Raw genomic sequence first — 25,587 nt, forward strand, 5'->3', positions numbered from 1 at the left:
CAGCCCAGGACCTGAATGGGAACACAGGTGTTAATTCAGGATACAAGTGGATGCTGCTCTTTCTGCTTTAGATGTGGCAGTAGACGCCACAGAAGCAAGAAAAAGCAAGTAACCCCAACCATGTCAGCAGCGAACAGCCAACAGTGTACTAACAGGAGCGACAAGTTCCTCCATCCAAAGGAAGAGCTGCAGTAAAAAAACGTTGGGCAGAAGGATTTTGGTTAAAAAATAGTCAAAGAATAAGGTTTGTCTTTGTGCTATCAAAGGTTGGTTTCACAGGCCACAGTTCCTACAGCAAGATGTTGGGTATTATTTAAGCCATGGCAAATGGGTTTGTTCCATTTTTCATTAAAGAAACACTGGAAAGGGAGACTGTGAAATGCTCCCATTTTCTGTACTTTGCACTGAAGCAATGGAGATGAAGGTAGATGTTCAAGCTGGACATGTCTCCTGGCGCCATGATGTTGACATCAGGAGCTGGAGGAGCAGTTGGAACTTTCGAAACGTAACATTCTATACTGGCTGGCAACTGCCTTTGTCGGTTCGGCAAGGCTGCAGAAGGCACCAGCTCCTTCACTCAACTGCCTTTTGCTATCACTTGGGGTCTTCTTTTGTGACAGAAGCAGATCTGAGGTTGTGAAGGCCCAGTTTTTAGAAGAAACCTGCTGCTTTCAAGGAAATCACATCGTTTTGCCTCAGTATTCATAGCTTCAATGTTTGCGTGTATGTTCTGCTGGTACTAAGAGCGTGGAGGAGAAGCGCAAGAGGTGAAAATGACCGCAGTTGGGAATGACTGCTATTTCCGCCGTTCCTCCTACCCACAGGTAAATGCTGTAGATTGTAGAGTGCTTTGGATCCTTGGTTTCTTGATATAGCCATGTTGACAGGGAGGTCTGTTATGTAAACAGAGAAGGTGGTATTTCACTCTGGCTGGGTCATGGCCACATCGGTAGAGGAAATATCGGACTTTTGGAAGTGGTGAGAAGAGCTAATGATCTTCTGAACCATGGGCAATTTTTCGTTTTGCATCCATTTCAGCAATGGGGATTTAGGCGTTAATGCCGGGGAGATGAGCTTTGGCTCCAGGCCCAGCGCGTCTCAGGGGATGGCCCAGTTGTACTGACTACAGTCCAAACGTGGCGTGTTTTGGAGATGCTGCTCTTAGACCCAGCCGTTAACGTCTTGAACTAGGTGAAAATTCCTTTAAAATATCACATAGAATCTCATTAAGAAGTGAATTGCATAATCAGAAATGTTCCTAAAATCGGTACTCTTGAATAAGGCAGGGATACAGAAAACCAATTTTAAGTAACAGTAACTAGAGTGACTCTCATGAAAGCGCTATCTCTGCAATCTTGTGTGGACTTTTTAGCTGGTGAAATTTTGACCAATAGAGGGAGAGCAGCAGTGTGAGCATATGTATTAGTAAAGAAGGAATAATTAAACAAATAATTAACAAGTCCATGTAGATATGCTCTTTATTGTTTTGGGTTTGGTTTTGGTTGTTGTTTTGGTTATGTTTTGGGGTTTTTTGGTTATGTTTTTGGGTTTTTTTTGTTTTGCCTGGGACTTTTTTTTGGGGGGGGGGGGGGGGGCGGGTAGGTTTTTCTTTTCCCCATTAGGCTTTTGTTTGTCATCTGTACAAACAGCTGGGAGAGGGTGTGAGCAATATTAATGACAGTAATCTCAGAACATCAACTCCCAAACTGTTATTTTTTCGGTTTTTGCTGAGAATCTTTCTGGGTTTGGTTTCCCATTCCTTATTTCCCATGGACCCATGTACATTTCTTAAGAGAGTCTAATGTAAGATTCGCACTTGTACAGCCGATTTCGTTTGGGATTGACCTGATTATCCCATTCTGCGGGAAAGGAAACTCAACCACATGCCAGTTAAGTAACTAATAGATTCTTTTTCTTCCCAGCATCTCACGAAAAGTCAGCAGTACTTATTAGACTGCTTTACTCATGTTCTCATCTAGGAACACTTTTACATGACGGAAGCTCCATCGACCAAACTCAGGATAACTTTAGAGTGTTCTGGAGCTTCAGGTATCTGTAAGGATAACTTTAAGAGTTCTAAAATATCAGAATAAGGTCCCAAAAAATCTTGGTCATATGTTCACAGCAGTACACCGTGTACCAATGCATTTATTCTATTTTTATTGTTATATTTACAATATATGAAATCTCTTTTCTCCTGCAGCAGAAGTACAGCCACATCGCCTGTTTCTGGGAAAAACAACCCTCAGGCTGTGTGAGGATCAGTTGTGCCTTCCATCATACCAAACCGCGAAATATAAATGGACTCTTTTTGCCACCTAGTAACAGTAAGTAAAAATATTTTCTCTACTATTTGTCCCTTAGCATAAGCAGATCCACAAGAATGTCCCTGCAGTGCTCAGTAATCTCTATGAAGGTCCAAAATGTACCATGGTAAATCAATGGGGTAGGATCTGCTACCCCAGCAAGTTCAAGGCAAAGAAATGAATTTTATTGGCATTTGAACAGGGTTGCCACATGAATTTTTTAGCTGTCATGTTACAGATGTTTCTCTCAGTCCCATGAAAGAGGTTAGCAAGAGCTATGGAGTAGAAATGTTGCAGGAATAGTTTGCACGGCTGTGCAATATCTGAAAATCAGATTATTTATAGAAAATTTTAAAAATCCAACCATTACAAGATGTAGGGTTTTTTCATCAATTCTTTCAAAGAGGAGCTCTTGGCTACCGGGAGTCCTGTTAGACAGCTGGAACCTGTAACACGGAAAGTGTCCAGGGCAGGGAACCAAGGCAGGTGTCAGAAATCAGGCAGAAGCTGGAGTGAGAGCAGCGTGACTTGTCACAGATGCATGAGCAAGGGGACTAAAATGGAGATGTTCATGGGCCTGAGCTCCAGAGCAGGAGAAAGGTGTCACGAGAGAAGTCCAGAGAGACATCTAGTCAGAAGCAAACACCTTGTGTTCCAGAAATTCCCCCAGGGAAAGGTAGCGTGTCCTATGTGGGCGTGTTGAGCCACACAACCCCAAGGGAGCAAGACAAGAACTTGAGTGCTCTTTCTGTGAGTGCACACATTGCCGAAAATGCACATCTTCATCTTATTTCTTTAAAACTGGAAAATATATCCAACTTCAGTATTTTTAATGTAATGTACAGAATCCTGATTGTATCATCATTTTTATTTCAGGCCATTGCATTTCCTGGCTCTCAGAAAATGCTATCCCAGTTCTGATACACTTTTTTAAAAACATAATGGGTAGATATAAGTTTCTAAGGAAAAGAATGACTTTTCTGATTTTCTTCTATTTAAGTGTAAATTATTTAAATGAATTTCATAATCTTTCTCAAAATATACATTTTGTACTTCATAAAGAGAGTTTTGATTCTGAAAATTTGGACAGAAAAAAAATGTCTGCAAGCTAAAAATGGGTAATGCAGTGCTTAGCATTGCTAAATTCTACATAGGAGGATGCCATGGGGAGTGGTACAGGTCTGCCAATTACTCAGCATATTTAAAATATTTTCACAGCTGGGGTCCAAAACTCATGTACTCGCTTCAGCCCCAGTATTACTACTTGCATGTTTCCCTATGTTGTAAATATCCTGAAACAGACTGGAAGAAAGAAGGATATTGACTGAAATTAGTGTATCCACCAGCTGGAAGAGATATCTAGCCTTTTCTAAACATCATCAAATGATCAAAATATTCCTCTTTTCAAAAGGCTTTCTACCGCAGTGCTTTATCTGCCCATTCAGAGGAGTTACAACCCATGTTTTTACATACTTTCTGGTGTTGCAAGATGCTCTTTTGCCAAGCTCTGCAGAATAGTTTTACCACAAGGCACAATGTGCCTATGTAATGATCCCTTCCATAGGATAAAGATTTCAAAGCTATACCTGCTGATCTGAACCTGGGTTTGATATTTTAGTTCCTCCTAATAACAGAAATATAATGTTCTTTTCTGCAGATGTGTCATTGCAACAGGGTGGCCAAGAAAGGATTCTGCATCCAGCCCATCATCAGAAATCACTCCGAAATCAAGAAAATATTTTACTACCAGTTCATGCTCCACTGATTATAAGCCTCAAGAAAGAAGAAGATGAAGAGGACGATGATGAGAAAGAGAACTGTAAACAGATTTTTCTTCTTTTACAGAAAAGTACAATAGGATCTTTTTCTACACTTATTTGTTATAATAACCATTAGCTATTTAGAAAAGAGTTGTCTTTGTATGCATACCTAGTAATCTAGTGCACATCAGCACATCATTATTTCCTACAGATGTTTCTAATTGGGTGCCTAAGACTGCTGCAGAAATTGAAGAAGAAAGAGCCATAAAGGAAATATGCTATAAAACTGGTAAATATGAAATCAGTCACTCTTTCCTAAACAGCAACAATGCCAATATACTAAGCCTTGGGTTTATTTTCCCTCTCGGGCTGTGTTTAGGAGAATATTACAGGATGCAATACCCTCACGAACACCAATCAGCACAAACTGTGTCTTCACCTCGGGAAAAGGAGAAATTACTCCTGGAAGCTACTGAGCGAGACTTGCAGAAAGGTAAGGACTTTTCATCTTCTTGGACAATATGTACCACTTTTAGGATTACACTTACAGGGACAAAGGATTAGATACCTTGCCCCTCCTCCCCTCTTTTTTAATTTAGTGACAATAAAAGACAGCATATTACGAAGAACAGTAAAACACTACATTAATTTTTCCCCACATATATATACATACATAGTGTTACACACGTGGTGACTACCTGTATCAAATGCAGATGGAAAAGGTAGAAACAGGCTGTAAACGTCATGTGTACTTTCTAGAGATATACAACTGTAACACAAATTTCGTCAGGTAAGATTCATCAATACAATTCATGAAAAGTGAGAAGCTAAAGAATGAGCAGGTAATTTGTAGCTGGTTCTTTACTTCGGAGCCATAGTTTGTCTTTAAGCTGCATTTTATGGAATTGTCTTAGAGAGCATGAAAGTTCTACATCAGTTACAGTAGACAGGAACCAAACATCTAAGAAAAGAGAAAGAATATAAAACGAGAGGTTAAAGGAAATTGCACTCATCACTATCTCACAGAGGTGGGAGGAAGAGAATGGCAGGGCCAGTCCCTGTGCTTACACACAAGCAGCTCACACATCCTTTCTGTTGCCTTTCCAGGTGATGGCAGTAGAATTCCCAGAACATTTATTAATACAAAAAGAGAAGGAGAGATTTCAGGAAGGAGAATACCAACAGAGCGTATTCCCAGAAGAGATCGTCGATCCTTTGACAATGGAGGTAAATACCCTTTAGCATCAGCTTCTCATTGATTAACATCTTGTCTTGTGGTAAATAAGGTAACTGAATATGCACGCCTTAAACTACAGTATAATACCCTTAGTCACCAGGTACATTCACATCGGAGGTGAATCTATTATAGGAATGTTGAATCTCCCGCCATTCCTTGGTATTTCTGCAACGCTGTTTGTCACCATGTCAGCAATGCGCATTCAGCTGTTAAGACTCTGTGTGGGCCCGTGCTGTGAACTGTATCACCAAAGTGCCTGACGATTCAAGTAATCCTTTTGCCAACTGAAGTTATTTTCTATGCCACGTTGTTTTAGTCGTTCAGTTTCCAGGACAACATGTAGATGAACTGATACAACTGAGACACAGGCAAAGCATCCCTCATGTGCAAGGGGTGAGAAATAAGCAGCGGCAGAGGGGAACATATTAAGGGTTGTGGTTTTGTTGCTGAGTTCTCTTGTAATGACAGGCAGCTCAGGCTCAGAAGTTGTCACCCTGCGCTTTGGAGCCTGTTTGCATTGGGTTCCCATGCAGATGTCATACTTTGACTTTGGAAAAGGGTTTATTCCCCCTGTGACACACACACAAATTACATACAACTTTTCACTCTCAGTTCTTACAAATGTCCCTGTGGATTAAAGCCCATATTTGTTAAACTGTAAACCCTAAACACAACCACAGTGAGCTGGTAAATAAGCATCACTCCAAAGAAATAAAGAAGAATAAATGGACTTCTGAGGAGCCAAGAAATTCACCTCATACGGTATCAGGAAAAGGTATCTTGAGAAAACAGTTGGCTTATTCATTTTCATTTACTAAACTGTTAGATGATCCAGGACTACCTACCTAATTTCTCTTAATGTCAAATGTGGACAATCCATATTTAGATTGGACTCTCCACAAAGAACATTGTATTAATCTTGTCTTCCAGCCTCCAGGCTCCTGCAGTATGTCAAATTTTGACGAACAGCTCAAAATTTTCATTTAATTTGCTTTTTCACTTTTAGGAATTCACACTTCAGACCCCAAAGGAAAACCAAGTTACCAACCAAGGGGTCAAAGGAAGGATGATGAAACTGCTGCTTATGTTCCTCGTGGGAGAGCAGCTGGAAGAAAGACTTATTGTGATTCTTCAGAACCTCGAAGATCAGCATATGTATTCTACCGCACTGTCAACGTCAACCAGGAACCAAAGTTCAGCGGATCTACAGGTGGGCTCCTGTTTACACAGGATTCTTAAAATGCCTCAAATGTGCCTGTCTGTATTGTGCTGCTTTCGTTTTTGTCCCTGCAGGTGATTGTTAAGTCATTTCTGCCTAAATGCCTTCATAGCAGGAATTCATTTCTCTGCCCAAAGAGCAATGAATGCAATGATGTGCTGATGTGTACTAACATACTGACCGCCACTAATTACAGCTTCTTTTATCTGATTTCTTCTTCTGAAATATTTAATAACTTGTAGTAGTCCATTTAACTTCATGTTGGAGCATGATGGATTCATGCCTATTTTTATAATTTAGTATTATTTTCATCTTCCGTAAAGAAGTCCCGTGTGTTGCTTTTTGGCAATCTGTTTCAGGTGTAACCGTAATTTTACATCTTACACTGTCTTTTCAACTTGCTAATACAGCTTCTCACAACCTCGTACATCAGTTGGGTTTTATTTGCCTTTCTGCTTTCCTTTTCCATGGTTACTCTGGATAATTCTGTTGGTTTCATCTCTCACTTCATGTAGAAATTTAGTGGTAAATAATTTCAATAATCGTAAGTTAAGAAAGCGATTTCATCTTGCCAGGTTCAGTCATCTCTTCTAAGACTGGTTGAATCTCCATCTTGAGGTGCCTCCCTGTCTTCATTTCCAATAAAAGGAATCTCACTCCGACAGAGTAACCCCTTCCCAAAGATTCATAATGTTAAGTCGAATTAATCCAAATGGTACTGCTTTACTCTGGAGATGAACAGTTTTACTTTTTTGCTTTTCATGTTTGCTTTGATTAAATGTGGACAGATTGGTAGAGAGATCACAAAGAGAACATTCTTCATCTGAATAACACAATTAATCAATTGCCAGGTTAAAAAAAGTTAGAGCATTTCACAAAAAAAGGTGATCAGCTTTTTTGTCATAAGAACAACCATTACCATTGTCACTACCTTTCTTTTCAGCAGTACCTGAGCCATATGGTCGGAAATGCTCCAAACCAAAGAATCAGCTTGACACAAATAGAAGATTTTCGACCCAAACAGAAAACTATGGTAATGCTTACATGTTGTGTATAAATAGCTATATATAAACTTAAAATCGTAGCATTATTTTGCAATTAATGATTTGAATTAATGGAATTAAGATGGAATTAATAGAAAAGGAGAACTAATAATATTTTTAACCAAATTTCACAGAAAACACTTAGTCATTAGGCAGCTTCTCTGATGCACAATCAACTGCCCAGCACAAAAACATCCGTTTGCCATCTATCTAGTGCTTGCACAAGCAGGGATAGAAGAGGAGATTGGATTATGGATTTGTTTAACTGAAAAGCAACTGATGCCTTTGGGAAGATTTTGAACACAGGAATATTGACTTTGTTCAAGTCACGGGTGTCCGTGGCAGAATCGCCTCGTTTGGAAGATCCCGTGAGCCTGAGGAAACACTGCAAGATTACAAATGATCTTTAAAGTACTGGAGAGAAAGTCTGTATTTAACACTGGCTTGTATTTCAGAGATGATGTGTGATTCACCTGATGCTTTCATGGATACTTCAGCTGATGTAATATTTAATTCACATAGCAGCCTAAGAGAGTCCTTCCTGAAATTGTAGCTGAACTCAGAAACAATGTTTATGTTTCTTCTACAGACAAATACACTTCAGGATCTTACAATGCACCAACTTGGAGGAGAAGAAATCCACATGCAAAAACATTCCCTAAATTTGGAACAACCATTCAGGTAACTGTTTGATCGAAATTTTTACAATGCAGTCTACTTCACAAAAGCGACAGGACTCTCCCCACCTAGAAAATGTAAAACTGCTCTTAAAGCTTTTGCAGCCAAAACCCACAAGATTCTAAGCAATGCTGAGTCATCTGAATGACCAGGGAGTAGTTCTGTTTGTTTGCAGATATGTAATTTTGACTGTAAAACTAACCCAGGATTTCTAATGTTTTACAATATTACTGATATGAAAGCAAAATACGTACCTGCCTTCAAAGTGAGGAGCTACAACAAGTGGGTTTTGGCTCGTAGCGCTGGACAAAGCACAGCACAGACCACAGGAGTGTGATCTGTTTGTCTGTTTGATTGCTCGTGAAGCATCTGCAACAGCTAAACGATGATCAGCCGAGCTCCAAATTCATAAAAGGACTCGGGCTACAGAACATTCTCCTGATACCCTAAGGACCATTAATACATTTTACAGCTGCCTTGAAAGCAGAGATTACAACCTCTATCTCATGCTCAAAGTTTAATTCTTAACCTGTTTCTGAAAGAGCATCTATAGATTTATTCTAGTAAATAATGTACAAAACCTTCTGTATATCTATTTTGACAACAGAGCCAAAAGGACACGGAAGTGAACAGAAAACAAGAACTATACCCAGAGCGGAGAATAGCATGAAGCGAGTGGTTGACATTACAATACTCTAAAGTGAAACGAGATGCACCAATGTTTCAAAAGTGACAAAAATGGAAATTAGGAAAGTATGTTCTGTATGGTCATATATTAAGGTTTTAAATATATTCACTAAGTTGTGTCTGTTACGAAAATTAGACAGTTGAGATGATTTTTAAAGACTGTGGCTGTTCACCACAAGACTGCTAGTACAATATGTGCATAGAGATGAAAAAAATCTCTAAGCAGAGTGTTCCCCTAATGTATTTCACAGAAGTTTTACTGCATAACAGAAGTTTTAATGCATATGTACCGTGATTAAATAAATTGGTTTTGGATTTCAGTAAAGCCTTTGATACTGTCTCTCACAGCATTCTCCTGGACAAGATGTCCAGCACACAGCTGCATAAACAACAATGCAGCGGGTGAGCAATTGGCTGATGGGTCGGGCTCAAAGGGTTCTAGTAAATGGGGTCATGTTGGGTTGGACACCAGTCACTAGTGGGTTCCACAAGGATCCATCTTAGGGCCAGCACTCTTCAACGTCTTCATAAATGACTTGAACACAGGGAATCCTAAGCTTGCTGCTTACACAATGTTGGGAGGAGCTGTTGACACTGTCGAGAGCAGAGAGACCCTGCAGAGGGATCTGGACAAATTGGAGAACTGGGCAATCACCAACTGCATGAAGTTTAACAAGGGCAAGTGCCGGATTTTGCACCTGGGACACGGCAACCCTGGCTGTACATACAGACTGGGTCACGAGATGCCGGAAAGCAGCTTTGCAGAGAGGGACCTGGGGGTTCTGGTCGGCGGGAGGTTGAACATGAGCCAACAGTGTCCCTGGCAGCCAAGAGGGCAACCGTGTCCTGGGTGCATCAAGCACAGCATTGCCAGGGAGGGGATTGTGCCGCTCTGCTCTGCACTGGTGCGGCCTCACCTGGAGCACTGGGTGCAGTTCTGGGCACCCCAGGATAAAAAAAGATATAAAGCTACTGGAGAGTGTCCAGAAGAGGGCTACAAAGTTGGTGAAGGGTTTGGAGGGGAAGCCATATGTGGAGCAGCTAAAGTCACTTGTTTTGTTCAGCCTGGAGAAGAGAAGACTAAGGGGAGACCTCATCATGCTCTACAGCTTCCTCACAAGGGGAGAAGGAAGGGCAAGTGCTGATCTCTCTGGTGACCAATGACAGAACCTGAGGGAATTAAAGGAACATGTGCCAGGGAAGGTTTAGGTTGGACATCAGGGAAAGGTTCTTCCCCCAGAGGGTGCTGGAGCACTGGAACAGGCTCCCCAGGGAGGTGTCACGGCCCAAGCCTGACAGTGTTCAAGAAGAGACTGGACAACGCCAGTTGGAGCGCTACAGCAGACAGGCGAATGACACCCCGATCTGTCCGGACATTGCCTGTTACATCTTGGCAAGAATTACCTTTGACTGGGCTCCATTACTGTCACCTTGCTACATACTCCACATCTTGCAGCCTCAAATAAATTCTTCCCTCAGAAGGCTGATATTGCTTTGAGCACAACAAAAAGATGAGAAACAAGGTTGTTTTGTCTCTGCAGGGCTCACAGGTGGGCACAGCAAAACGGCTCCACACAGGCTCCCAGTGCAGCCGCGTTCCTGCCACGACTGTGCCCAAACTCAGACAAAGCAAACTCAGCATCGGGGTGCACACCTGGATGCACTTGGCAGCAAAAGGGGGGGACACACCTGAACTGGCTCCCAAACGATCTTTCTCTCCCGCAGTTAAGGCGGGGAGCCATATGGAAACCCGGACCGCACATTTCTCTCAAGATCTGCAGCCAAACCTCCCGCCACTCGCTGTCCCCCTCCCCGCAGCCGGCCCGGGCGGGTCTGACACGGCCGCTGCCGCTGCCTGTCCACCCCGCTCCGCCCCGCCGTGCGGCGCCGCTCCCCGCGGCCCAGCGACTCCCCCTGGGCCCGGCCCCGGCCCCGTTCCGCCTCGGCCACCTGGCGCTCCCGCTTGGCCGACGGCTCCTCCTTCACCTCGGTCACGAACACACACGGCACCTTCCGCTGCACCGCGCCCCGCCGCCTCATGGCCCCGGCCACCCGAGCCCGCCCGCTCCCGCCGCCGGACCAGCGCCGGCCGGAACTGCGGCTGCACCGCCCCGCGCTGCGCCACGGGAAATGGAGTCCGTGAGCGCCCGCCCGCCACGAGCCCCGCCACGCACCCGAGCGCCGGGGAGGGCGGCGCAGGGCAGGGCGGGCGCGGTGGCCTCGGGGCCCCTTCCCGGCAGCCGGCAGCGAGGCGGGGGCACCCCCGCTCACAGCCGCCCGGTCCGGCCGCGGGCCTGGGGCAGCTCCAGGGCTCCAGCCGCCGTTCTCTCTCCAGAGCGGCTCCCGCTGTGTCAGGGCGGCCCCGCCCGCCTGTTTTCGGCTCCGGGCTGAGGCAGCGCGCGGTGGCGGTGCCGTTGGCCCGGCAGCCGTTCCTCGGGCTGTTTTCTGCTTGCCCGGGCGCCGCACGCCTGGCTGGGGCAGGGATGCCCAGTGGGGAACTCTCTGGGTCGGTTTGGCCCCCGTCAGCACAGGGGCCTCCGGGTGTTGCCCGGGCTCTGCGCCTCGGGATAAACCTTGCAAGCTGTGCTGGCTTGACCCTGGCTGGACACCAGGTGCCCACCAAAGCTGCTCTGTCACTCCCCTCCCTCCTCAGCTGGGCAGGGGAGAGAAGGCCCAAGGAAAAGCTCGTGGGTCGAGATCAGGACAAGGAGAGAGCGCTCACCCACTGCTGCCACGGGCAACACAGACTCGACTCCCACGTGGAAGTTCTTGTAGTTTATTGCCAATCCAATCTGAGTGCAGCAATGGGAAATAAAACCTGCATCTTAAACCACCTTCCCAACGTGCCTCCTTCTTCCCGTGCTCAGGTTCCCTCCTGCATTTCCTCTACCTCCTCTCCCTGAGCGGCACGTGGGAAGAGGGAATGGGGGTTACGGTCAGTTCTTCACAGGCTGATGGGCGCAGCCTTGGCCAGCGCTGGGTCCATCTTGGAGCCAGCTGGCACGGGCTCTATCGGACATGGGGGAAGCTTCCAGCAGCTTCTCTCGGAATCCTCCCCTGCAGCCCCACCCGCTTCAAACACCTTGGCATGCAACCCCAACACAGAATTAGTTCTTCCTGAGCTTACCACCTTAAGCTTACCTCGCCCAGGCACAGCCACGTAACTACAAAGAGCCCCTGTCTCGACAGCTCTTGACAGCGTTAACACTTTTTCGGACGGCTGCTCGGGCCCACTGACAGTTCAGTATTCATGGCCCGCATCTGCTTTCCTGAAAGGCAGTTGCGGGGCTTATGGAACTGTGGGAGTCTTTTCACGTCGTTTCTCTGTTCACAGCCCGCGTCACTGCTGCCCACCTTGATCTCAGTGAGCAGTTTCATCCCGTAGTCAGGTCAGGTCATTCCTGTAGAAATGCCCTTATTCCAGTGCCAAAGTCCCAGTGGTCAGGCAGGCGGTATTTTCCTCTGCAGTTAGTCCTCGGGCTGGCTGCTGACACTTGAATTACAAAAAATTCATAGGCTTCTAGAGAGACTGGAGGACTTCCAGTCATTTCAATGCCTTTGTACTTCTTCCCCAGCTTGGGTGTGACCACCGCTGAGCCAGCCTTGTACCCTTTGTGCCCATGGAGCCGCCGGCAGCTGCTTTTCATGTACACATCTGTCCCCCTTCCCGCTGGCTGACCAATGGTGTACAGCACAGGTGTGCTCTGGTGATTAGTGCTACAGTCCCGTTGAAATAGTTTTTTGATTTCTTTTCCAAGGAAGCAGCAATGACGTCCTTTTCCTTGTAGGTCGAGGCTTCCTCTCCTTCCTGTGCTTCCTTTTGTGTTTTAGTCCTAACTTCTCAGGCTTTGATCTAAGAGTGCTCTGAAGTGTTCATATCCCAGTCACTGATGTCACTTGAGTTATAAAATTGACCCCATGTCCTGGAAATAACAGTATGGCTTAGCATTCCCAGGACCGAAACTTCATTTTCCCCCATAGGTACTTTCTGTTCAGAGGCAGCCCAGGACCTGAATGGGAACAAAGGTGTTAATTCAGGATACAAGTGGACACTGCTCTTTCTGCTTTAGAGGTGGCAGTAGACCCCATAGAAGCAAGAAAAAGCAAGTAACCCCAACCATGTCAGCAGCGAACAGCCAACAGTGTACTAACAGGAGCGACAAGTTCCTCCATCCAAAGGAAGAGCTGCAGTAAAAAAACATTGGGCAGAAGGGTTTTGATTAAGAACTAGTCAATAAGGTTTGTCTTTGTGTCATCAAAGGTTGGTTTCACAGGCCACAGTTCCTACAGCAAGATGTTGGGTATTATTTAAGCCCCGGCAAATGGGTTTGTTCCATTTTTCATTAAAGAAACACTGGAATGGGAGACTCTGAAATGGTCCCGTTTTCTGTACTTTGCACTGAAGCAATGAAGATGAGGGTAGATGTTCAAGCTGGACATGTCTCCTGGCGCCATGATGTTGACATCAGGAGCTGGAGGAGCAGTTGGAACTTTCAAAACGTAACATTCTATACTGGCTGGCAACTGCCTTCGTCGGTTCGGCAAGGCTGCAGAAGGCACCAGCTCCTTCGCTCGAGTGCCTTTTGCTGTCACTTGGGGTCTTCAATGTTTGCACGTATGTTCTGCGGGTATTAAGAGCGTGGAAGAGAAGCACGAGAGGTGAAAATGACCGCAGTTGGGAATGACTGCTATTTCCACCATTCCCCCTACGCACAGGTAAACGCTGTAGATTGTAGAGTGCTTTGGATCCTTGATTTCTTGATTCAGCCGTGTTGACAGAGAGGTCTGTTATGTAAACAGAGAAGCTGATAGGTCACTCTGGCTGGGTCATGGCCACATCTGTAGAGGAAATATCGGATTTTTGGAAGTGGTGAGAAGAGCTAATGATCTTCTGAACCATGGGCAATTTTTCGTTTTGCATCCATTTCAGCAATGGGGATTTAGGCGTTAATGCCGGGGAGATGAGCTTTGGCTCCAGACCCAGCGCGTCTCAGGGGATGGCCCAGTTGTACTGACTACAGTCCAAACATGGCGTGTTTTGGAGATGCTGCTCTTAGACCCAGCTGTTAACATCTCGATCTGGGTGAAACTTACATTCAAATATTCAAATATTTCTAAGCGTGACTTCATTTTCTTTTAAAATATCACCCAGAAACTCATTAAGAAGTGAATTGCATAAGCAGAAACGATTCTAAAATCTGTACTCTTGAATAAGGCAGAGATACAGAAAAACAATTTTAAGTAACACAAGAGTGACTCTCATGAACGTGCTATCTGTGCAATATTGTGTAGACTGTTTAGCTGGTGATATTTTGACCAATAGAGCGAGCAGTAGTGTCCACATATGTGTGAGTAAAGTAGAAAAAATTACACAAATAATTAAACAAGTCCCTGCAGATTTTTTTTTTTCGCATTAGGATTTTGTTTACCATCTATAAAAACAGCTGGGAGGTGGTGTGAGCAGTATAATGACAATAGTCTCAGAACATCAACTCCCAAACTTTTAACTTTTCAGGGGTTTTTTTGGGAATCTTTCCTAACTCAGGATAACTTGAGAGTTATCAGGAGTTCAGTATACTAATAGATTCGTTTTATTCCCAGCATCTCATGAAACGTCTGCAGTACAGTTATTAGACTGCTTTACTCCTGTTCTTATCTGGAAAGTTTTACATCACGAAAGCTCCATCGACCTAACTCAGGATAACATTAGAGTGCTCTGGAGCTTCAGATATCGTTAAAGATAACTTCAAGTGTTCTAAAATATCAGAATATGGTCCATAAAATCTTGGTCATATGTTCACAGCAGTAGACCATGTACTGCTCCATTTAGTCCATTTTTATTGTTCTGTTTCCAATATATGACAACTCTTTTTCTCCTGCAGCAGAAGTACAGCCACATCACCTGTTACTGGGAAAAACAGCCCTCAGGCTGTGTGAGGATCAGTTGTGCCTTCCGTCATACCAAACCTCGAAATATAAATGGACTTTTTCTGCCACCTAGTAACAGTGAGTAAAAATATTTTCTCTACTCTTTGTTCATTAGAGTAAGTACATAAACAAGAATGTCCCTGCCGTGCTCAGTAATCTCTATGAAGGTTCAAAATGTACCATGGCAAATCAATGGGGTAGGATCTGCTACCGCAGTGAGTTCAAGGCAAAGAAAGGAATTGTATTGGCATTTGAACAGGGTAGCCACATGAATTTTTTAGCTGTCATGTTACAGATCTTCCTAACCAGAAATTGCAGGAAAGATGATGTCCTAAGTGGCAATTTAGGTTTCTAAGATACACAGAGTAGAAATGTTGCAGTAATAGTTTAGAAGGCCATACAGTATCTGAAAGTCAGATTATTCCTGGAAAATTAAAAAAACAGCATTACAAGTTGGTTTTGTAGGCTTTTTTTTGTGCTTTTTTTTTTTTAAGCTCTGGTCCTTTCTAAGGAGAGCTCTTGCTTACCAGGGTCTTGCTAGACAGCTGGAACCTGGAAGAGGGAAAGTGTCCAGGGCAGGGAACCAAGACAGGTGTCAGAAATCAGGCAGAAGCTGGAGTGAGAGCAAGTCAGCGTGACTTGTCGTAGATGTACGAGCAAGGGGACTAAAATGGAGATGTTCATGGGCCTGAGCTCCAGAGCTGGAGAAAGGTGTCATGAGAGAAGTCCAGAGAGACCTCTAGTCAGAAGCAAACACCTTGTGTTCCAGAAATTCCCCCAGGGAAAGTTAGCATGTCCTATGTGGGCGTGTTGAGCCAACCAACTCCAGAGGAGCAAGGCAAGAACTTGAGGGCTGTTTTTGTGAGTGCCCAAAATGCCCATCTTCATCTTATTTCTTTAAGACTGGAAACCATGTCCAACTTCAGTATTTTTAATATAATGGACACAATCCTGATTTTATCTATAGGTGCAGATTGGTCAGCTGGTATAATGTAAATAGTCTCACAGTTTTTCATTATTTTTATTTCAGGCAGATTTATTTCCTTGCTCTCAGAAAATGTTATCCCAGTTCTGATACCGTTTTCTGCAAACATTACAGGCAGCTCTAAATTCCTAAGGAAAAGAATGCCTTTTCTGATTTTCTTCTGTTTAAGTGAAAATGATTTTCATGAACTAGATTTTTCTCTCAAAAATCTACATTTTCTACTTCATAAAGAGAGTTGTGATTCTGAAAATTTGGATAGAAAAAAATGTCTGCAAGCTAAAAATGGGTAATGCAGTGCTTAGCATTGCTAAATTCACCAAAGGTAGATGCCATGGGGAGTGGTACTATAATTCTGCCTATAATTCAGCATATTTAAAATATTTTCACAGCTGGGGTACAAAACTCATGTACTCATTTCAGTGCAGGTACAACTACTTACATGTTTCCCTCTGTTGTAAATATCCTGAAACACATTGGAAGAAAGAAGGATACTGACTGAAATTAGTATCCAACAGCTGGAAGAGACATCCAGCCTTCTCTAAACATCATTAAATTATCAAAACGTCCCTCTTTTCCAAAGGCTTTATTCCTCATCTGTTCTTTCAGAGGAGATACAACCCGTGTTTTTTCACGCTTTCTGTTGTTGCAAGATGCTCCTTTGCCAAGCTCTGCGGAATAGTTTTACCACAAGGCACAATGCGCCTATGTAATGATCCCTTCCATAGGATAAAGATGTCAAAGTTACACCTGCTGATCTGAACCTGGATTTGACATTTTAGTTCCTCCTAATAAAAGAAATATAATGTTCTTTTCTGCAGATGTGTCATTGCAACAGGGTGGCCAAGAAAGGATTCTGCATCCAGCCCATCATCAGAAATCACTCCGAAATCAAGAAAATATTTTCCTACCAGTTCATGCTCCACTGATTATAAGCCTCAAGAATGAAGTAGATGAAGAGGATGACGATGAGAAAGAGACCTGTAAACAGATTTTTTTTCTTTTACAAAAAAGTAGAATAGGATCTTTTTCTACACTTCACAACTGATTTGTTGTAACAACCATTAGCTATTTAGAAGAGTTGTTAACAAGACTTCAAAATAGTCTCCAGCTAATCCCCAATATCTTGGAACCAGTAGTCACCAGAAGTGAGGCAACGTCCTAATTCCTGTGAAATGCCTATTTGTATATTTCAATAGCAGTATCATCCACATACCCCATTTTCATTAAATAGAATTTGAAAAGTGATCCACAATTCAGATGGCCATCAAATACTCTTCAAACCTTCTCTAAATTTGGGGACACAATTCACTAGATTAACTGAATATCTATGCATATTTATATATATTTGTTTTGGTTTTTTATTTTTTAAATGTAGTTAAACCCTTGACTGTATCTCACTCAGAGAAATTCATGATGATATTTGATTATTAAGAATTGCTGAAGGTCTTTGTATAGATACCTAGTAATCTTTTAAAACTATTTCCTACAGATGTTTCTAATTGGGTGCCTAAGACTGCTGCAGAAATTGAAGAGGAAAGAGCCATAAAGGAAATATGCTATAAAACTGGTAAATATGAAATCAGTCACTCTTTCCTAAACAGCAACAATGCCAATATACTAAGCCTTGGGTTTATTTTCCCTCTTGGGCTATGTTTAGGAGAGTATTATAGGATGCAATACCCTCACGAACATCAATCAGCACAAACTGTGTCTTCACCTCGGGAAAAGGAGAAATTACTCCTGGAAGCTACCGAGCGAGACTTGCAGAAAGGTAAGGACTTTTCATCTTCTTGGACAATATGTACCACTTTTAGGATCATACTTACAGGGACAAAGGATTACATACCTTGCCCCTCCTCCCCTCTTCTTTAATTTAGTGACAATAAAAGACAGCATATTACGAAGAACAGTAAAATACTTCATTAATTTTTCCCCACATATATCTACATACATAGTGTCACACACGTGGTGACTACCTGTATCAAATGCAGATGGAAAAGGTAGAAACGGGCTGTAAACATCATGCGTACTTTCTAGAGATATACAACTGTTACATAAATTTTGTCAGATAAGATTCATCAATACAATTCATGAAAAGTGAGAAGCTAAAGAATGAGCAGGTAATTTGTAGCTGGTTCTTTACTTTGGAGCCATAGTTTGTCTTTAAGCTGCATTTTATGGAATTGTCTTAGAGAGCATGAAAGTTCTACATCAGTTACAGTAGACAGGAACCAAACATCTAAGAAAAGAGAAAGAATATAAAATGGGAGGTTAAAGGAAATTGCACTCATCACTATCTCACAGAGGTGGGAGGAAGAGAATGGCAGGGCCAGTCCCTGTGCTTACACACAAGCAGCTCACACATCCTTTCTGTTGCCTTTCCAGGTGATGGCAGTAGAATTCCCAGAACATTTATTAATACAAAAAGAGAAGGAGAGATTTCAGGAAGGAGAATACCAACAGAGCGTATTCCCAGAAGAGATCGTCGATCCTTTGACAATGGAGGTAAATACCCTTTAGCATCAGCTTCTCCTTGATTAACATCTTCTCTTGTGGTAAGTAAAATACCTGAATATGCACGCCTTAAACTGCAGTAGAATACCCTTAGTCACCAGGTACATTGACATCAGAGGTGAATCTATTATAGGAATGTTGAATCTCCCGCCATTCCTTGGTATTTCTGCAACGCTGTTTGTCACCATGTCAGCAATGCGCATTCAGCTGTTAAGACTCTGTGTGGGCCCGTGCTGTGAACTGTATCACCGAAGTGCTTGACGATTCAAGTAATCCTTTTGTCAACTGAAGTTATTTTCTATGCCACGTTGTTTTAGTTGTTCAGTTTGCAGGACAACACGTAGCTGAACTGATACAACTGAGACACAGGCAAAGCATCCCTCATGTGCAAGGGGCGAGAAATAAACAGCGGCAGAGAGGAACATATTAAGGGTTGTGGTTTTGTTGCTGAGTTCTCTTGTAATGACAGGCAGCTCAGGCTCAGAAGTTGTCACCCTGCGCTTTGGAGCCTGTTTGCATTGGGTTCCCATGCAGATGTTACATTTTGACTTTGGAAAAGGGTTTATTCCCCCTGTGACACACACACAAATTACATACAGCTTTTCACTCTCCGTTCTTACAAATGTCCCTGTGGATTAAAGCCAATGTTTGTTAAACTGTAAACCCTAAACACAACCACAGTGAGCTGGTAAATAAGCATCACTCCAAAGAAATAAAGAAGAATAAATGGACTTCTGAGGAGCCAAGAAATTCACCTCATACGGTACCAGGAAAAGGTATTTTGAGAAAACAGTTGGCTTATTCATTTTCATTTACTAAACTTTTAGATGATCCAGCACTACCTACCTAATTTCTGTTCTTAATGTCAAATGTGGACAATCCATATTTAGATTGGACTCTCCACAAAGAACATTGTTTTAATCTTGTCTTCCAGCCTCCAGGCTCCTGCAGTATGTCAAAATTTGATGAACAGCTCAAAATTTTCATTTAATTTGCTTTTTCACTTTTAGGAATTCACACTTCAGACCCCAAAGGAAAACCAAGTTACCAGCCAAGGGGTCAAAGTAAGGACGATGAAACTGCTGCTTATGTTCCTCGTGGGAGAGCAGCTGGAAGAAAGACATATTGTGATTCTTCAGAACCTCGAAGATCAGCATATGTATTCTACCGCACTGTCAATGTCAACCAGGAACCAAATTTCAACGGATCTACAGGTGGGCTCCTGCTTACACAGGATTCTTAAAATGCCTCAAATGTGCCTGTCTGTATTGTGCTGCTTTCGTTTTTGTCCCTGCAGGTGATTGTTAAGTCATTTCTGCCTAAATGCCTTCATAGCAGGAATTCATTTCTCTGCCCAAAGAGCAATGAATGCAATGATGTGCTGATGTGTACTAACATACCGATCGCCATTAATTACAGCTTCTTTTATCTGATTTCTTCTTCTGAAATATTTAATAACTTCTAATAGTCCATGTAACTTCATGTTGGAGCATGATGGATTCATGCCTATTTTTATAATTTAGTATTATTTTCATCTTCCGTAAAGAAGTCCTGTGTGTTGCTTTTTGGCAATCTGTTTCAAATGTAACCATAATTTTACATCTTACACTGTCTTTTCAACTTGCTAATACAGCTTCTCACAACCTCGTACATCAGTTGGGTTTCATTTGCCTTTCTGCTTTCCTTTTCCATGGCTACTCTGGATAATTCTGTTGTTTTCATCTCTCACTTCATGTAGAAGTTTAGTGGTAAATAATTTCAATAATCATAAGTTAAGAAAGCAATTTCATCTTGCCAGGTTCAGTCATCTCTTCTAAGACTGGTTGAATCTCCATCTTGAGGTGCCTCCCTGTCTTCATTTCCAATAAAGGGAATCTCACTCAGAAAGAGTAACCGCTTCCCAAAGATTCATAATGTTAAGTCGAATTAATCCAAACGGTACTGCTTTATTCTGGAGATGAACAGTTTTACTTTTTTTCTTTTCATGTTTGCTTTGATTAAATGTGGACAGATTGGTAGAGAGATTACAAAGAGAACATTCTTAATCTGAATAATACAATTAATCAATTGCCAGGTTAAAAAAAGTTAGAGCATTTCACAAAAAAAGGTGATCAGCTTTTTTGTCATAAGAACAACCATTACCATTGCCACTACCTTTATTTTCAAGCAGTACCTGAGCCATATGGTTGGAAATGCTCCAAACCAAAGAATCAGCTTGACACAAATAGAAGATTTTCGACCCAAACAGAAAACTGTTGTAATGCTTACATGTTGTGTATAAATAGCTATATATAAACTTAAAATCGTAGCATTATTTTGCAATTAATGATTTGAATTAATGGAATTGAGATGGAATTAATACAAAACAAGAGAACTAATAATATTTTTAACCAAATTTCACAGAAAACAGTTAGTCATTAGGCAGCTTCTCTGATGCACAATCAACTGCCCAGCACAAAAACATCCCATTGCCTTATGTCTAGTGCATGCACATGCAGGGATAGAAGAGGAGATTGGATTCACCTGATGCTTTCATTCATACTTCAGCTGATGTAATATTTAATTCACATACCAGCCTAAAAGAGTCCTTCCTGAAATTGTAGCTGAACTCAGAAACAATGTTTATGTTTCTTCTACAGACAAATACACTTCAGGATCTTACAATGCACCAACTTGGAGGAAAAGAAATCCACATGCAAAAACATTCCCTAAATTTGGAACAACCATTCAGGTAACTGTTTGATCGAAATTTTTACAATGCAGTCTACTTCACAAAAGCGACAGGACTCTCCCCAACTAGAAAATGTAAAACTGCTCTTAAAGCTTTTGCAGCCAAAACCCACAAGATTCTAAGCAGTGCTAAGTCATCTGAATGACCAGGGAGTAGTTCTGTTTGTTTGCAGATATGTAATTTTGACTGTAAAACTAACCCAGGATTTCTAATGTTTTACAATATTACTGATATGAAAGCAAAATACGTACCTGCCTTCAAAGTGAGGAGCTACAACAAGTGGGTTTTGGCTCGTAGCGCTGGACAAAGCACAGCACAGACCACAGGAGTGTGATCTGTTTGTCTGTTTGATTGCTCGTGAAGCATCTGCAACAGCTGAACGATGATCAGCCGAGCTCCAAATTCATAAAAGGACTCGGGCTACAGAACATTCTCCTGATACCCTAAGGACCATTAATACATTTTACAGCTGCCTTGAAAGCAGAGATTACAACCTCTATCTCATGCTCAAAGTTTAATTCTTAACCTGTTTCTGAAAGAGCATCTATAGATTTATTCTAGTAAATAATGTACAAAACCTTCTGTATATCTATTTTGACAACAGAGCCAAAACGACATGCAAGTGAACAGAAAACAAGAACTATACCCAGAGCGGAGAATAGGATGAAGCGAGTGGTTGACATTACAATACTCTAAAGTGAAACGAGATGCACCAATGTTTCAAAAGTGACAAAAATGGAAATTAGGAAAGTATGTTCTGTATGGTCATATATTAAGGTTTTAAATATATTCACTAAGTTGTGTCTGTTACGAAAATTAGACAGTTGAGATGATTTTTAAAGACTGTGGCTGTTCACCACAAGACTGCTAGTACAATATGTGCATAGAGATGAAAAAAATCTCTAAGCAGAGTGTTCCCCTAATGTATTTCACAGAAGTTTTACTGCATAACAGAAGTTTTAATGCATATGTACCGTGATTAAATAAATTGGTTTTGGATTTCAGTAAAGCCTTTGATACTGTCTCTCACAGCATTCTCCTGGACAAGATGTCCAGCACACAGCTGCATAAACAACAATGCAGCGGGTGAGCAATTGGCTGATGGGTCGGGCTCAAAGGGTTCTAGTAAATGGGGTCATGTTGGGTTGGACACCAGTCACTAGTGGGTTCCACAAGGATCCATCTTAGGGCCAGCACTCTTCAATGTCTTCATAAATGACTTGAACACAGGGAATCCTAAGCTTGCTGCTTACACAATGTTGGGAGGAGCTGTTGACACTGTCGAGAGCAGAGAGACCCTGCAGAGGGATCTGGACAAATTGGAGAACTGGGCAATCACCAACTGCATGAAGTTTAACAAGGGCAAGTGCCGGATTTTGCACCTGGGACACGGCAACCCTGGCTGTACATACAGACTGGGGCACGAGATGCTGGAAAGCAGCTCTGCAGAGAGGGACCTGGGGGTTCTGGTTGACGGCAAGTTGAACATGAGCCAACAGTGTCCCTGGCAGCCAAGAGGGCAACCGTGTCCTGGGTGCATCAAGCACAGCATTGCCAGGGAGGTGATTGTCCCGCTCTGCTCTGCACTGGTGCGGCCTCACCTGGAGCACTGGGTGCAGTTCTGGGCACCCCAGGATAAAAAAAGATATAAAGCTACTGGAGAGTGTCCAGAAGAGGGCTACAAAGTTGGTGAAGGGTTTGGAGGGGAAGCCATATGTGGAGCAGCTAAAGTCACTTGTTTTGTTCAGCCTGGAGAAGAGAAGACTAAGGGGAGACCTCATCATGCTCTACAGCTTCCTCACAAGGGGAGAAGGAAGGGCAAGTGCTGATCTCTCTGGTGACCAATGACAGAACCCGAGGCAATTAAACGAACATGTGCCAGGGAAGGTTTAGGTTGGACATCAGGGAAAGGTTCTTCCCCCAGAGGGTGCTGGAGCACTGGAACAGGCTCCCCAGGGAGGTGTCACGGCCCAAGCCTGACAGTGTTCAAGAAGAGACTGGACAACGCCAGTTGGAGCGCTACAGCAGACAGGCGAATGACACCCCGATCTGTCCGGACATTGCCTGTTACATCTTGGCAAGAATTACCTTTGACTGGGCTCCATTACTGTCACCTTGCTACATACTCCACATCTTGCAGCCTCAAATAAATTCTTCCCTCAGGAGGCTGATATTGCTTTGAGCACAACAAAAAGATGAGAAACAAGGTTGTTTTGTCTCTGCAGGGCTCACAGGTGGGCACAGCAAAACGGCTCCACACAGGCTCCCAGTGCAGCCGCGTTCCTGCCACGACTGTGCCCAAACTCAGACAAAGCAAACTCAGCATCGGGGTGCACACCTGGATGCACTTGGCAGCAAAAGGGGGGGACACACCTGAACTGGCTCCCAAACGATCTTTCTCTCCCGCAGTTAAGGCGGGGAGCCATATGGAAACCCGGACCGCACATTTCTCTCAAGATCTGCAGCCAAACCTCCCGCCACTCGCTGTCCCCCTCCCCGCAGCCGGCCCGGGCGGGTCTGACACGGCCGCTGCCGCTGCCTGTCCACCCCGCTCCGCCCCGCCGCGCGGCGCCGCTCCCCGCGGCCCAGCGACTCCCCCTGGGCCCGGCCCCGGCCCCGTTCCGCCTCGGCCACCTGGCGCTCCCGCTTGGCCGACGGCTCCTCCTTCACCTCGGTCACGAACACACACGGCACCTTCCGCTGCACCGCGCCCCGCCGCCTCATGGCCCCGGCCACCCGAGCCCGCCCGCTCCCGCCGCCGGACCAGCGCCGGCCGGAACTGCGGCTGCACCGCCCCGCGCTGCGCCACGGGAAATGGAGTCCGTGAGCGCCCGCCCGCCACGAGCCCCGCCACGCACCCGAGCGCCGGGGAGGGCGGCGCAGGGCAGGGCGGGCGCGGTGGCCTCGGGGCCCCTTCCCGGCAGCCGGCAGCGAGGCGGGGGCACCCCCGCTCACAGCCGCCCGGTCCGGCCGCGGGCCTGGGGCAGCTCCAGGGCTCCAGCCGCCGTTCTCTCTCCAGAGCGGCTCCCGCTGTGTCAGGGCGGCCCCGCCCGCCTGTTTTCGGCTCCGGGCTGAGGCAGCGCGCGGTGGCGGTGCCGTTGGCCCGGCAGCCGTTCCTCGGGCTGTTTTCTGCTTGCCCGGGCGCCGCACGCCTGGCTGGGGCAGGGATGCCCAGTGGGGAACTCTCTGGGTCGGTTTGGCCCCCGTCAGCACAGGGGCCTCCGGGTGTTGCCCGGGCTCTGCGCCTCGGGATAAACCTTGCAAGCTGTGCTGGCTTGACCCTGGCTGGACACCAGGTGCCCACCAAAGCTGCTCTGTCACTCCCCTCCCTCCTCAGCTGGGCAGGGGAGAGAAGGCCCAAGGAAAAGCTCGTGGGTCGAGATCAGGACAAGGAGAGAGCGCTCACCCACTGCTGCCACGGGCAACACAGACTCGACTCCCACGTGGAAGTTCTTGTAGTTTATTGCCAATCCAATCTGAGTGCAGCAATGGGAAATAAAACCTGCATCTTCAACCTCCTTCCCAACGTGCCTCCTTCTTCCCGTGCTCAGGTTCCCTCCTGCATTTCCTCTACCTCCTCTCCCTGAGCGGCACGTGGGAAGAGGGAATGGGGGTTACGGTCAGTTCTTCACAGGCTGATGGGCGCAGCCTTGGCCAGCGCTGGGTCCATCTTGGAGCCAGCTGGCACGGGCTCTATCGGACATGGGGGAAGCTTCCAGCAGCTTCTCTCGGAATCCTCCCCTGCAGCCCCACCCGCTTCAAACACCTTGGCATGCAACCCCAACACAGAATTAGTTCTTCCTGAGCTTACCACCTTAAGCTTACCTCGCCCAGGCACAGCCACGTAACTACAAAGAGCCCCTGTCTCGACAGCTCTTGACAGCGTTAACACTTTTTCGGACGGCTGCTCGGGCCCACTGACAGTTCAGTATTCATGGCCCGCATCTGCTTTCCTGAAAGGCAGTTGCGGGGCTTATGGAACTGTGGGAGTCTTTTCACATCGCTTCTCTGTTCACAGCCCGCGTCACTGCTGCCCACCTTGATCTCAGTGAGCAGTTTCATCCCGTAGTCAGGTCAGGTCATTCCTGTAGAAATGCCCTTATTCCAGTGCCAAAGTCCCAGTGGTCAGGCAGGCAGTATTCTCCTCTGCAGTTAGTCCTCGGGCTGGCTGCTGACACTTGAATTACAAAAAATTCATAGGCTTCTAGAGAGACTGGAGGACTTCCAGTCATTTCAACGCCTTTGTACTTCTTCCCCAGCTTGGGTGTGACCACCACTGAGCCAGCCTTGTACCCTTCGTGCCCATGGAGCCGCCGGCAGCTGCTTTTCATGTACACATCTGTCCCCCTTCCCGCTGGCTGACCAACGGTGTACAGCACAGGTGTAATCTGACAATTGGTCCACCCAGTTCAAGGGGGGGTGGGTGTTTTTGTTTGTTTTTTTGCAAGGAACGACCCATCACATGCAGGTCTGGTGCTGCTATGAACCACTAGTCCTCT

General features: G+C 44.7%; 2 protein-coding genes across 2 annotated transcripts; both read left to right on the plus strand.

Moving 5' to 3' along the window:
• Nucleotides 1-773: 773 nt before the first annotated feature.
• LOC135998778 (uncharacterized protein C12orf50 homolog) lies at nt 774-8,913 on the plus strand. Its single transcript, XM_065652000.1, has 11 exons — nt 774-824; nt 2,126-2,327; nt 3,964-4,125; nt 4,278-4,355; nt 4,446-4,559; nt 5,174-5,293; nt 5,956-6,078; nt 6,310-6,513; nt 7,466-7,555; nt 8,155-8,246; nt 8,851-8,913. Exons 1-11 carry the CDS (start codon nt 774-776, stop codon nt 8,911-8,913), a joined length of 1,299 nt encoding a protein of 432 aa, XP_065508072.1.
• Nucleotides 8,914-14,788: 5,875 nt separating this feature from the next.
• On the plus strand, nt 14,789-21,755 carry LOC135986849 (uncharacterized protein C12orf50 homolog). The gene is made up of 10 exons (XM_065631373.1): nt 14,789-14,936; nt 16,662-16,823; nt 17,333-17,410; nt 17,501-17,614; nt 18,229-18,348; nt 19,011-19,133; nt 19,368-19,571; nt 20,525-20,611; nt 20,997-21,088; nt 21,693-21,755. Exons 1-10 carry the CDS (start codon nt 14,789-14,791, stop codon nt 21,753-21,755), a joined length of 1,191 nt encoding a protein of 396 aa, XP_065487445.1.
• The last annotated feature ends 3,832 nt before the right edge of the window (nt 21,756-25,587 follow it).

This window comes from Caloenas nicobarica, chromosome 1 (genome assembly GCF_036013445.1).
Source record: "Caloenas nicobarica isolate bCalNic1 chromosome 1, bCalNic1.hap1, whole genome shotgun sequence".
Lineage (NCBI taxonomy): Eukaryota > Metazoa > Chordata > Aves > Columbiformes > Columbidae > Caloenas > Caloenas nicobarica.